Raw genomic sequence first — 13,249 nt, forward strand, 5'->3', positions numbered from 1 at the left:
TTTTCAGCTCATGCATATATTATACCGCAGTGGATTAACAACTGCTGAAACTTGAGAATGCATTCTGACTTTTTTTTCTTTGTGGTTTATACCAGCGGCTTGTTTCCAAAGATTTGAGACGAAAAGATTCTGTTCTTTTTATAGCATATATGGAGTTTTGTCGTTGCAAAAAAAACACCCATCTTAACTGGTAATCTCAGAAAATAGTTAATATATATTTTTATTATTATATTATATTATTTTCCCAGGATATTTATTTACCAAACCAGTATTAACGGTGGTTTCCAAGACTGAAGTCAAATCTATCTTCTCCAAACCATTTTGACAGGATTGCCCCGGAAAAAAACCAACTAACATTTACAGTTACATTATTTGTGGGAACACACAAAGCTAGCCAATTGCAACTAATGGGAATTAAATTTGCACTTGTTCCACTTGGAGAGGTGAGGGATTTTCAGACACAAAGAGACAAAATAACTTGTTAAGATGGACATTTTTTTTTTGCAGAATTGCTTTTTCATGTTCTGTTCCAGTTTGAACAGTTCATCGCATGGTAGTGTGGATTTATGTGTCTTTAGATGATGTAGCTATTTTTGTGCAGTGATGTGTGCTGTTGATTGGTCACTCTACAGCCCACTGCTCATCTGAGGACTGGAAGTTTACCATGAGCATTCACAAAGCGACAGAGCTATGACTAATCCACTCGCTTTCTTTCTTATAGGATTGTCCAATGACATCATCATTTCTGGTGCAGCTGTCAGTTTGTCATTATGACTCTCTGCCATGATCAATATATTTTTTTTAATGATCTTAAATTGTTCTCTTTGGTTCGCAGGGGAAGGATTTGCAGATTTCAAGTCTGTCAGCGCTGATGATGGCTTCACAGACTTTAAAACCGCCGACAGCGTCTCCCCATTAGACCCTTCAGACCAGGCCAAGATCTTTCAACCCGCCTTCCCTTCTGCTTTCCCAATCTCTCAATCTCTACAACAACTACCACAGCAGCAGCAAAAGCCAGCAGTGTCTCTTTCTCAGCCCAAAAATCCTCTCAACATGGCCGACCTGGACCTTTTCTCTTCTATAGCACCCTCTGTTCCTGCCCCCACAGAGACAAAACCCAACACATTCCCCTCTGTACCCCCCTCTCTAGTGCTTCTACCAGGTGGAGCCAAACCTCCAGGGGGAGGTGCAGATGATTTTGGTGATTTTGCCCTCTTTGGCTCGTCCTCTGATGCTGCTCAAGCTTCAGCAGCAGCAGGAGGAGCTGTGGCAGCGCCTCAGGACGACTTTGCGGACTTCATGGCGTTCGGCAGTTCTGGTGGGGAGCCTAAAGGCGAGAGCAGCAGTGTGGGGGTCCAAGGGGAGACCTCCACTCAGCAGCGGCCTCAGCAGACCTCAGACAAGTACGACGTATTCAAACAGCTGTCTCTAGAGGGAGGCCTGGCCTACGACGATACTAAGGAGAGCGGCGGTGGCTCCTTCTCTTCCCTCAAGAGTGACACCGATGACTTTGCCGACTTTCAGTCCTCGAAGTTCTGCACAGCGCTCGGGGCTTCGGAAAAGACTCTGGTGGACAAGGTGGCCGCTTTCAAACAGGCCAAAGAGGACTCTGCCTCCGTCAAGTCCCTCGACCTCCCGTCCATCGGGGGGAGCAGCGTAGGAAAGGACGACTCCGAGGACGCGCTCTCAGTGCAGCTGGACATGAAGCTCTCGGACATGGGCGGAGACCTGAAACACGTGATGTCGGACAGCTCTCTGGATTTGCCGGGTCTCTCGGCCCACCAGCCCCCCGCTACAGGTGAGGAACTAGTGCGATTGCTCTGGTGAGGCCCCATCCAGTCACACACAGTATTAATTCCAAGGCCAGCAGTGGTCTCTTCTCCTCAGTGCCCACTTGTGGCCACCAAACAGGGGGTCAAAGGGCAAGTAATGAGGTCCTAATCGAATTGAATATGCTCAAATACTGAAGACAGACGTAATGCTACATGAATAACATATCAGATTAGATGCATCATATCTTTCATTCTACATTTCATCATTCATCTCATCTTATTTATTGATATATTTATTTATTTATGTATTTATTTGAATCCTTAGTTTCCATATTGCCCCTCCCCCCTCCCATGCATATAATATAATTGTAATAACAGAAAGGTCCTGTCCCATATCTCTTATTTATTTACAAATGATGAGTGTCTGGTTTTGACGTGTTGGCAGTCATAGTTCATAGACGAGGTCCCCGGCTGCTGTCTGTGTGACTCGGATAAGCTCCCTGTTTGCTGTGTCCACGCTGCAGCAGCAGACATCACATCCCTTCAGTGTACCTTTTGTCTCCACAGGCTGAACTCTGTGTTTGCGTGTTGTTGACGTGTCGTGCAACGCAAACGGAGAGGTTGAATTGAATACAGACGGGTACAGGAGGTTGTTACGGTGGCGATCCTCTTGTTTATTCTCATCGCAGGTTTCAGACAATAGGCTGCAGTTTACCAAAGGCATTATCTGTAAGCCATCATTCACCTTTTTCACTGTTGACATTCGGTTTGGGCTGAGTGCATAATATAATTTTGATTAGCTGAAAATGAATTGTTTCCTTTAATAGGAAACAAGCTATTTTGAAACAGAGCGACGGTGAATTGTGTCACAAAAGAAGCTGAGATGTTAGGCATATCATAGCTGGATGCAGTATAATTTTCAGGCCGGAGTGTTTGAGTGTGAGTGCGTGCTTTTTGCGTCTTTATGTACATCAGCTATTGTATTACCCTGCAGTATTTCAGACTTACCATGCAGTATTATTTGGATCAAATTGCCCTCTAATTATTATGAGATGTTTCCATAATAGCGTGTCGGCTTTTTTCTCCCCTACCTCACGTCCATGAAAGTGGAGTTACGTAAAACTTGTTGTTGTTGGGTTTATTATTCTTTACTGGTGCATTGCCTATCCGGGGCGTGGTCGTTTGGAACGGGCCAAGTGCTGCTTGCAGCATTCTCAAGAACTGCTGCTACGATCGACTTCACGCTCGACATTGCACTCCCTTGGGTCCTCAGCAATACACCCGCCAAGTGTGAAGTCGATCGGAGGAACGCTTCTTGATATACACACACACACACACACACACTTTTATACAGACAGAGAGTCAACTCAGTCCGCAGAGCCCTGAAGCCCCGCCCCCACTACTGCACAGAGCGCCGTTCGCTTGTTTCTTCAAGGTTTATTGATATTGAACTTGTTGAACTTGGACACTGCACGTCCTTGAGTCCCAAGCAATACATCCGTCAAGTGAGAAGAAGATCGGTTGGATGATTCCTGAGATATGCGAATGATACACACACACACACACACACACACATGCGTACATGCAGACAGAGATTCCTTCCTTAAAAGGAAATCAACCCAGTTTCAGTAATAATCAGGTAATGTCCATGTCAGCGCTCCCTCCTCCTCCTCTCTCCAGTCCTCATCATTTATTCATCGAGCATATCACCTTCCATGTCATGGCTCATGTTTCACAGAACACATTCAAGATGAATTCTTAATGTAACCCGAGACAGCATGTAACTGTTGTCAGGTGAAAGCCTTGCAACTCAAAACATTTTGGGATTAAAATTTTTAAAAACTTTTTTGAAGGCTTTTCTGGGGTTTGAGAAAGTTGTACAAGTTGTGTGAAATCTTCACCTGACAACAGCGACACTCTTTTTTTTTTTACTCATGCTTTCAACTTTCTGCATTGACAGCAGTTGTTTATTTCAACATATCAGTTGATTATCACTTAAACAACGTGTATATCATATCATTTCATCCAAAGGAATTGATAATTCCTCTTCCTGATCAGAAGAAATCATCAATGTAAACATCCCCATTTGCCTTATTTCAGTTTCTGTACAGGGGCCGAACCGAAACCGGCCCCTCTGTACTGACAGAGTAAGATGATGTGTTCAAACAACGGGTCCATGGAGCTGCAGTAAAACACTTAGGCTACTGCTGATAACAGTGCCCAGTTTAACATTGATACATTCCTAAGAAGCTTTTACACTACTGTAAAAGCCGCTCCACCTTTCCTAGGCTCTCATCCTTATTTATCCGACGCTCCCGTTCTCGGAGAGCTCTGGGACTAACCTGTTGTTAAAGTGTAGCAGGCCGAGCAGTTTGAGCACCTCACCATGCTTTGCACTGTGTTTCTGAACGTGTACGTAATCTTAAAGAGACAGTATTTCTTTTGCGAGGTTCCTTTTTTTAAGGAATCTTTAATTTATTTTAATTTTTTTACCATTATCTGTGATATATTGCAGCATGAATTTATCATGTGTGGCTCTACGGTCTGGCTCTCTGAGAACATAATGACGTTAGTATTACCCTTCCTGCCTTGCTTTTTGCTGCAGTGTGCCTGCCTTTTCAATTTGTGAAATTGACAAGAACATGAAATACAAGATACCATTTTATGCATAACAGTATTGCAAGTTGTTTTTATCGAAAGGAAAAATGTATACATACAGATTTAATAGTGTATTTTTATTACAGGAATATGAGCTCTTATTATGAAAAGACTCCTTGATCTTGTTGTGATTTGCCAACTACCAGTATGTAAATTAAATGTAGCCTACAGTATTTAGTAAGATAAAAAAAATATTTTAGGTTAACATTTCAAACTGGACATTGTTGTCTTGAGTAATATTGTTGTGCTATTATTTAGGGGATCATAAGAGTTTGTGCACATTAGCCTGCTTTGACAAACAATCACTGTAGCAAGAGAAAAAGGATACTGTCTCTTTAAATCTGTTTCTGCATCTGTGATTGGATGTAATTAAGGCCCTTTCTGGGATGCCAGGTGTAAGGATGGCCCTCTTTGTTTTCTGTAACCCTTTGAGTGCTTGAACAAGATCACTTCATGTTTTTACATGCAGATTTAATGCAGATATTGTGATCACCTCTTATTTTACTATTACAATAACACCAGGACTAAAATCTTATATCATAATTGTAAATGTAAAGATAGCAGCCTCTTAAATTTTGGCTTTTTGAAGTCCTCACTGCTCCTAAAGTGCAGTTTGTACACAGCCTTTCCAAACAAGCATTGCTTTTTGGGATGCTGTACCAATTTCCCCTCAGGTCCTCAAAGGGTTAATGCTTCCTGCCTTGAGCTTGTTCTTTGAATTATCTTTTTTCAACCTGGCTTTTCAAGTGTTCTGTACTCATATCTTTTCCAAAACACCTGTTGCTTTACATCCTAATAGTAAAACACAGTTTGTCATCTCCCCAGAATTACTGATTTTAGTCTGTGAATGTGCCTTCTCATTCTGGTTCCTGCTTCTATATCCTCAGATTATCTTTGTTTTACCTACTCGCTGTTTGTTTTTCTTACTTTTTTCTCCTGACTCTGCATGCCCTTGTATTCTAAAATGACTGAAATCTAATTTTACAAGTGTTAGTTTGACAAACCTCTTGTAATGATAGACCTCTTTCACAGTACTTTGTGACCTTTCTCTCTTTCTCTCTACTCATGTTGTCGTAATAAATATTACTGTTGGTATTGCTCAAATGCGTACCGTCTTATTTTCTTCCTTTCCTTTTTCTTGAGAAGCCGCAAAGTGATCTAATGACGCAAGGCTTACAGCGCTAGGTCCTTGTCAATTTCACAAATTGCTTTTTTTTGTATCTGAGGGGTTCTGTCAAGCAAAATAGGAAGGGTTCAAACAAGGTCGATTTGTGTTTGTGAGCGTGTGTGAGAGAAGCTGAGAGGGAGACCTGAATAATACTTTAAGTGTTGACAAATGTGTGCAAGCGGTGTCAGTCAGTATTAATCACAATCTGTGTTCTGTCAACACAACACAGTGCAAGAAACTGAGCAGATGTAGTGACAGGAAAGATCCTTTATTGATGTTGTTCGAGCCTCGAGACAAAATCCTTCAGTTTGCATTTAGTATGAAGAGATCAACTCTGATTATTGTTTAGGAACGCTGTTTTGTCACCTATGAGACGTACCCAGAGTAGAGGGAATTGTCCACTGCAAAAAAAAAGCAGTGTTAGTATTCATTGTGTTTCATTAAAATGACGGCAGTAATTTTCTCCTCATAAACATGATTCAGCTCAGACATCAAAACAATTTGTTTACTGTTTGCGAGATGATTTATTAAACAGAACTCTCAAAAATGTGGGTGAGAGGATGTATTACCGTTACAACAACAATAATTAGTCAGGCGCTAGTATTATAATGAAGAAAACCGTCATCGCAAATGTGCTGAATTATGGTGTATGTGATTGCCTGTGTATTGCAGAATTTGTTTTCACGTCTTTAAAGTGCAAAATATGGGGACTGGGTCCTTTTTATAATACATCTCATTCTTGACACTATTGACTATGCAACATAGGTGATAGAGGCTCAGTTCTCCCAAATAACAAAACAACCTGTAGTGGTGGTGTCGTAGTTTAGGTTTTATCTGCACATGTTCTGAGATATCTGTGAGATTTTGACCTCCATCCCAGCACAATGGAGGTGAATGGACTTTCATTTTGTGGTGCTTACGGGATTGAAAAATGACATTTCAAAGATTTAACAGAAATATCTCTTTTCAAAAGCAATGTTCAGGTTATTCCGGATAATCAACAAAGGACTGCTTTCATAGGGGACCATTGCATTCCAATGAAAACTGTCCACATTGAGGTGTGCACATTATCCAGGGTAACCTGGGATATTGTTTTTAGAAAGAGATAATAATAACTTTATTTATATAGCACCTTTCAAAACAGGGTTACAAAGTGCTTTACAAATAATACAAAATACTGTATGCTGGAGCTAGACCCTGAAGTGTTTTTAAACTTTTGCTTAATTCTCAATACTGTGAGCACCACAAACAAAATTCCATTGACCTCCATTGTATTTGGTTGGAGGCAGAAATGTCAGACAAATATATCAAAACCTGGGAAAAATAAAACAAAACCACTCTGTCTGCAGGGCTAGACACCACTAGAGGTACGTGAGGAAATATAAGACTTGCTTCCCATCAGGTGAAAAGACATTTCACTTCAACAGTTAGTTAAGTGACACAGTGATAATCCAACAGAAATCTCATCCTGGTCCATTAATCTACCTCCTATCATGACAGCATCTGTGCTATTCCTAGGAACCATCGGTATGTCTGTGTTGTCATTACAGAAGGAGACGACATGAAATTTGACCCCTTTGGGACGTCGGACCTCAGCACCCTGGCCAGCTATGACTGGTCGGACCGGGAGGACTGTGAGGTCAGAAAGTTGCAGGGCTTTGAAGGAGCTTCCCTTCCATCTTTAGCGCCAGCACAGAGGAAGGAGCTGACCTTCGGCAGCACCGAAAACATCACAAGCAGCTCCGTAGCAAAGAGCGCGACCTCCTTCCCCGCTGACGACGGCTCATCCACGGATGACAAGTTTGAAGCCTTTGCCGATTTTGGCTCCGGCGACAACGGAGGTGTCGACAACGAGGACGACTTTGGAGACTTTGCAAGTACTGTTTCCGAAAAGTCAGACTCGCCCACCGCCACCGCCGAGGGCGGCTCTGAGGAAAACCAAAGCGAGGCTTCTGACGAGTTCGGAGCCTTTCAGGGGGACAAGCCGAAGTTTGGCAAGTCTGACTTCCTCAAAGCCAGCGCTCAGACCAAAGTCAAGTCCAGCGAGGAGATGATCAAGAACGAACTGGCAACCTTTGACTTGTGTGTTCAAGGTGAGTCACAAGCTTTTATTATTTTCTGACATCTATATATAAACCAAACAGTCAATCAATCAAGAAAATCATCAGCAGATTAATTGATAATGAAAATAGCCATAAATTGCAGCCCTAAATCAGTTGTTTAGAAAATGTATTTAACATATTGAAAAATGCACAATTTACTAGAAACCAAGATGATGTCTTCAAATTGGTTTGTCCAAAATCTAAAGTTATTCAGTTTACAGAGATATTAATCAGAGACGAGCAGGAAATCACAGTTGAGAAGCTTGAATAAGTGAATGCGTGCTGCATGTTCTCAACACATTTTCTGTGAATCAACTAATTTGTTTCAGCTCTATAAAGCGATGTTAATAACATGTTGACCAAACATTACATTTTTCATTACGACCGTGACTCTATTGGCTAACTCTAAACCCGTGGCCCCTAAAATGGCGCGACGGCGCTCTCCTCAAGCCTCTTCTCCCACCCCACCCCCACACGTTCAGCCCATCAGAACTGTAATAAAGCTGTCAGACATTAGATGGCAGTGTTGAGATGACAGCTCTGCCGTGGTGCCAGTGACTGGTGAGATGGATTAGCGGAGGCCAACAGATCCATGAGCACAAATTAACCGTATCCACTGAAAGGCTGTTCATTTTTTAACTGCTGTTTGCTGGTGTCATGTTTCACGAATAATTTATCAGCGTTTCCTGCACTGTGATAAAAGCCCATTTGCCCCATAGATTTATCTCCCTGTGCTGGATTTAATTTGTGTAAGAAAGAGAGCTTTGCTTTTCTCCTCATCGCCCAGTGAAACAGTAATCTGATCATGGTGGCGCTTCTGGCTTGTGGGGAGGATGACGCATGTCTCTGTGGGTGGTGGAGGAGTTTGGGGAGGTAGATTACCTGTGTCTGGATAAACCACACACACACACACACACACACACACTATGCACTAACTGCCAGCCCCACTGGAATAGCCTATGTTTGTTGTGGTGCCCTGCCAGGATTTGTCTGTCTGTGAGTCCCTATGAATAATTCATACCTGCATATTTGTGCCTCTGTTTAGTACGTAATTATTGTGAGTCACAAATTAAGCATTTACTCATGCTGTCCTTGTCCGGGAGGAATTAGCTGCAACAGAATGAAAGTGCAATGATTGCAAACAAACAGGTGCATATCTCAAAATGAGTCAGCACCACGGGTTGCTGAACCGATATAGAAAAACAAAAAAAGTTTATTATGTGTGTTTGTGGTTCTCGCTTCGCCTCAGGCTCCCACAAACGCAGTCACAGTCTGGGCGACAAGGAGATTGGGCGTTCGCCCCCGTCTCCGGCTCCAGAGCAGCCCTTCAGAGACCGATCCAACACCCTGAGCGAGAAGCCCGCCCTGCCTGTCATCAGGGACAAGTACAAGGACCTGACTGGGGAGGTGGAGGTGAGGTTAACTGCACGTAAACTGCACCACATGTTAGCACTGTTATCAACCACCGGATTTCAGCACAATACTCAGGACTGTGAAAGGTTGCAGAATACAGACATGTTCCCCCTTTTTCTCTGTTTCCTTTGTGTTCATGTGAGATAATTTTGCGCTCTGTTGTTGCAGGAGAGCGAGCGTTACGCATACGAGTGGCAAAGGTGTCTGGAAAGTGCTCTGGAGGTTTGTATTTGTTTGTGTCCTGCTTCTGACCTTGTCCCATGGCTAGATTTAATTGTGAGAGTGACAATACAAATGTAGTAGAATAATTAAGATATCCAAAATGCGCTGAAATGTTTTCCAACATGAGGACATTTTTCTTATCACTTACATTTTGGGACAAATCATTTTCTTTCCCCCTGCAAACACACTTTTTAAAAATGTGAAAACTCTGGCGCGCTGTCTCCCTGGAATGTTTATTTATTCACGACATTTCGGTCTGGTCAACTTTATAACGACTGAAACGTTAAATTAATATTCCAGCAGTAATATTGACTGTGCGCTTTTGTTTTCTCATTTTTATTAAAGTTTTTGAAACACAAAAAAAACACCACTTATTGCCAGAAAAAGTGTCTCTTGGCCAAAAAACTAGTCTGTGTCAAATCTAACTTTGTGGTTATTTTTTCAGCAAGAAATCTCATAAACTAGTGAAGGCAGAGGATGTAATAGTGATGAAAATGTATATATGTATACAGTATATACTGTATGTCATAACACTTGGCTTCCGTCTTCCCACATTAAGGTCATCACCAAAGCCAACAACATCCTGAACGGCATCAGCAGCTCCTCTGTCTGCACCGAGGTCATCCAATCCGCTCAGGGCATGGAGTACCTGCTGGGTGAGGAATCAAAAGCCACACACACACTCATGTGCACACACACTCATGCACACACACACACACACACACACACACACACACACACACACACACCACAGTGAGCAAGCCAGGGCTGGCTGTATAGTGTGAACACGAGGCTGTTAAAGAACCCTGTGTGTGGCCTTACACCCTCTGAAGGACAGAGAGGACAAGATTAAAAACAAGCTCTGGTGTGATGGCTTATCTCTGCCTGGTCTGACAAGGTCCTGCTCCCTCATTGTGCTCCTCTGCTTTTAATGAGCTGCGAGCGGCGAACGTGTCACAGCGAGGGGCTGAACACAGTGTGCCTCAACTGAAAAATGGAACAAAAAGAGCAACAATAAAAACATGTTTTTGTGATTTTCCTCTGACAGGCGTGGTGGAAGTGTATCGCGTCACCAGACGCGTGGAGCTGGGCATCAAGGCGACGGCCGTGTGTTCCGAGAAGCTGCAGCAGCTGCTGAAGGACATCAGCCGCGTGTGGAACAACCTTATGGGCTTCATGTCGCTGGCCAAGCTCGCTGTAAGATACTCAAAAAAATATGAATCTTCTAGAGCACAGAACAGTGATACAGTAAAGCACCCAAACACAGACAAAGATACTGATTTAGGACAAGATAGAACTTTATTTATCCAAATAGAAATCGTTGTGTAGCAGTTACAGTACAAGTAGGAAAGAGTGCAAAATATGAAATATCAATAAGGTGCTGTCACATCTTGGGAGACACACCATGTCAACAGTTTAATGGTTTTAAGTAATTTATTAATTAAATCCAAAATATTAATAATTCATTTTATGTACGCAGCTGCTTTTACTATCTTCTATTATCACCCATGTTTAAACTCTTCAGTATATGCACATGATAATGGAGCACTGTGGATCCATTCACAATAAAACAGCTGCCAATAACATAATGAAATGCGAATCCAATATCGTCGGTCCATTAGCTTAAAATCAATGATTCATCGATTTGGTTGCGATGTAGCCGGAGCCTTAGGGTAGGCTGGTGTTCGGCTCAAAAGGGACGACAAGGACTGTATGGATTTATTTATCCAGCTGTCTGCTGCCCGTCTGTAAAGCAGAAACAGACGGGAGGAGGACTGTCCTCATCCACAGAGCTAGCAGAGGAAGATAGAACACACAGTATCTCGAGGAGGGAGAGAGAGAAACACAAAAAGGAGCTAATGTTTAATTGAAGCATGCAGGTAGCTTTTCTTTCTTAAAAAGAAGAAGGGTTTATATGCTGGTGTTTGTTTTTACTCCACATCGCTGAGTCTTTATTAAAAGTTGATAATGCTCTGAGATGTTTACTGTAAGCAGACTTGTTTTCACTGCTGTTGTTATAAGAATAGGAATGACTACATTTTGCCCTGCGGCAGCAAGTAAAATTAGTTTGTGTGTGTGTGTGTGTTTTTTTTTGTGCAGCCTGATGAAAGCTCCCTCGATTTCTCCTCCTGTATTTTGAGGCACGGCATCAAGAATGCCAAGGAGTTGGCTTGCGGGGTGTGTCTGCTCAACGTCGACGCTCGCAGCAAGGTTTGTGCGCACACACACGGAATCAACTGTTAGTGGATCCATTTTTTTACATAAATGTTGTTGTGCCCATCCACACCGGATAACAACTGACATTTCTTTGACTTTGAAACGTTTTGCAGAACAAAGATGAAAGCACTCTGGGACGTCTGTTTAAACGAGTATGAAACATTCAACTGTCAACCAAATCTCATTTCACTCTTTCCCACTGGGGGCCTCGGGGGGCCTATTCTCCTCTTACCAATGGGGGGGCCAAAGTGACAGGATTCACTTCTCTCCACTTCTTCTCTCCTTACAGACGACCAACACTGTAACAGATAGAAACCAACAGCCTAAATCACTCTGAGAAACTTAAATCAATTGACCGGTTTAAGCCCCGTCCCTCTAAGATACTGTTGCTATGCCTGTCAAGCTTTCTGTTTCTCACATGGCACATATGCAGTTTGTAATGACTGAAGTAGTGTAGACAGAAGCAGCTCCTCATTTCAAGCCAGTGAACGCCAATTTTGTAGACAAAGATGAGAGCTGTTGCTGGCAGATCAACTATAGCTAGCTGGCTATGTTATGTGTTTTTTATATTTCCAACTCACTTGTTTTATGGCTACTAAGACTGAAACTAAATCTGAATGTCCCAGGCAAAGACTCAGCATCCTCACCAGCTGATCCATGTAAAAAACTTTATTTGTATATTGCAGTGCAGAGATTTAGCTGTATAGAGTTAGTTCTAGTATTAGTTTAGCTTGTTTGTACTTTTAACATTACAAAAGAGGAAGGGCTTTTAAGATAAAGACTGACCAGTGTGTAACGCTATCTCAGGTAACTGGAGTTGCTGGAGTGTAAACTTCCCTAAATGTAATAATAAGCAGGAAAGAGCTAACATCAGCCTAAACTCTGATAGCGACCGGCTTCCACACGGTGCGGAAATACTACACCGTAACTCCACAAAATAATGTAATCAGTTAATTATAACCTCCCTGAATTCTGATATAACTCTCGGCTACTAACTTTACTGTAGGTCGAAAGCTAACCAGACATGCTAACGATTTGCAGCTTACTTTAAGGAAGAAAAACACACTGTCTAATACATTCTTTACACTTTTGCTATCGTGTTTTTTCATGTTTCATGTCCACCGCTTCAACGTGAAGAAATCCAAAGCTTGACAGGCCTGACGTGTCTAGTTACCGTTGCTAAGCTACGATTGGACAATCACCATTCGGAGGAGGGGTTTAACGAGCGGTCCCAGCTTTTATACTGCAGGATGACTTGAAAAAAAAAAAGTGTCTCAGGATAATAACGTGCACTCTTGAAATAAGTGAGAGAGGAGATTTGTCACTTTGGCACCTCAGGGTGAGTTCTTGCACTCTGGGATTGGTTCTTCAAGGCCACAAAGGTCACCACTTTGTCTTGGAAGGGTTTCATTTTCTATTCTGTCGCTTCTATCTCGAGGTAACTGCTCACCTCGCCACCTGCAGCTAACAACCATCGGTGTTTCTGATAAGTGTTCAGTTATTAACTCCGACCGGGGGCGCTATGTGCAGAATTGCTGCGTGTCTACCTCCTTGCCTTACGGTGGCTGTGCTTTTCAATCGACGTGGGCCATTAATGGTATTCTCAGACCCTGCGGTTTAGAGGGCAGGATGGTGCCGCTGATTGTTTCTCGCGTTCCCCCTCTGCTGCTCAGCCAGAAAACAGATGGATGGTCCAA

At 42.6% G+C, this 13,249-nt stretch overlaps 1 protein-coding gene across 9 annotated transcripts in view; it reads left to right on the forward strand.

The window, feature by feature from the left end:
- synrg (synergin, gamma) overlaps positions 1-13,249 on the forward strand; it is a 47,458-nt gene that overhangs the window by 28,182 nt on the left and 6,027 nt on the right. For 7 of the 9 annotated variants that reach the window (XM_074639929.1, XM_074639931.1, XM_074639930.1 and 4 more), the window contains 8 exons: positions 836-1,798; positions 7,149-7,691; positions 8,950-9,113; positions 9,282-9,335; positions 9,895-9,991; positions 10,384-10,532; positions 11,436-11,546; positions 11,666-11,704. In XM_074639929.1, coding sequence (XP_074496030.1) covers positions 836-1,798; positions 7,149-7,691; positions 8,950-9,113; positions 9,282-9,335; positions 9,895-9,991; positions 10,384-10,532; positions 11,436-11,546; positions 11,666-11,704 — 2,120 coding nt within the window. The remainder of the gene's footprint in view (positions 1-835; positions 1,799-7,148; positions 7,692-8,949; positions 9,114-9,281; positions 9,336-9,894; positions 9,992-10,383; positions 10,533-11,435; positions 11,547-11,665; positions 11,705-13,249) is intronic. The other 2 variants (XM_074639932.1, XM_074639938.1) reach the window with 1 other exon arrangement.

Source organism: Sebastes fasciatus, chromosome 7 (genome assembly GCF_043250625.1).
Source record: "Sebastes fasciatus isolate fSebFas1 chromosome 7, fSebFas1.pri, whole genome shotgun sequence".
NCBI classification, from domain to species: Eukaryota; Metazoa; Chordata; class Actinopteri; order Perciformes; family Sebastidae; genus Sebastes; species Sebastes fasciatus.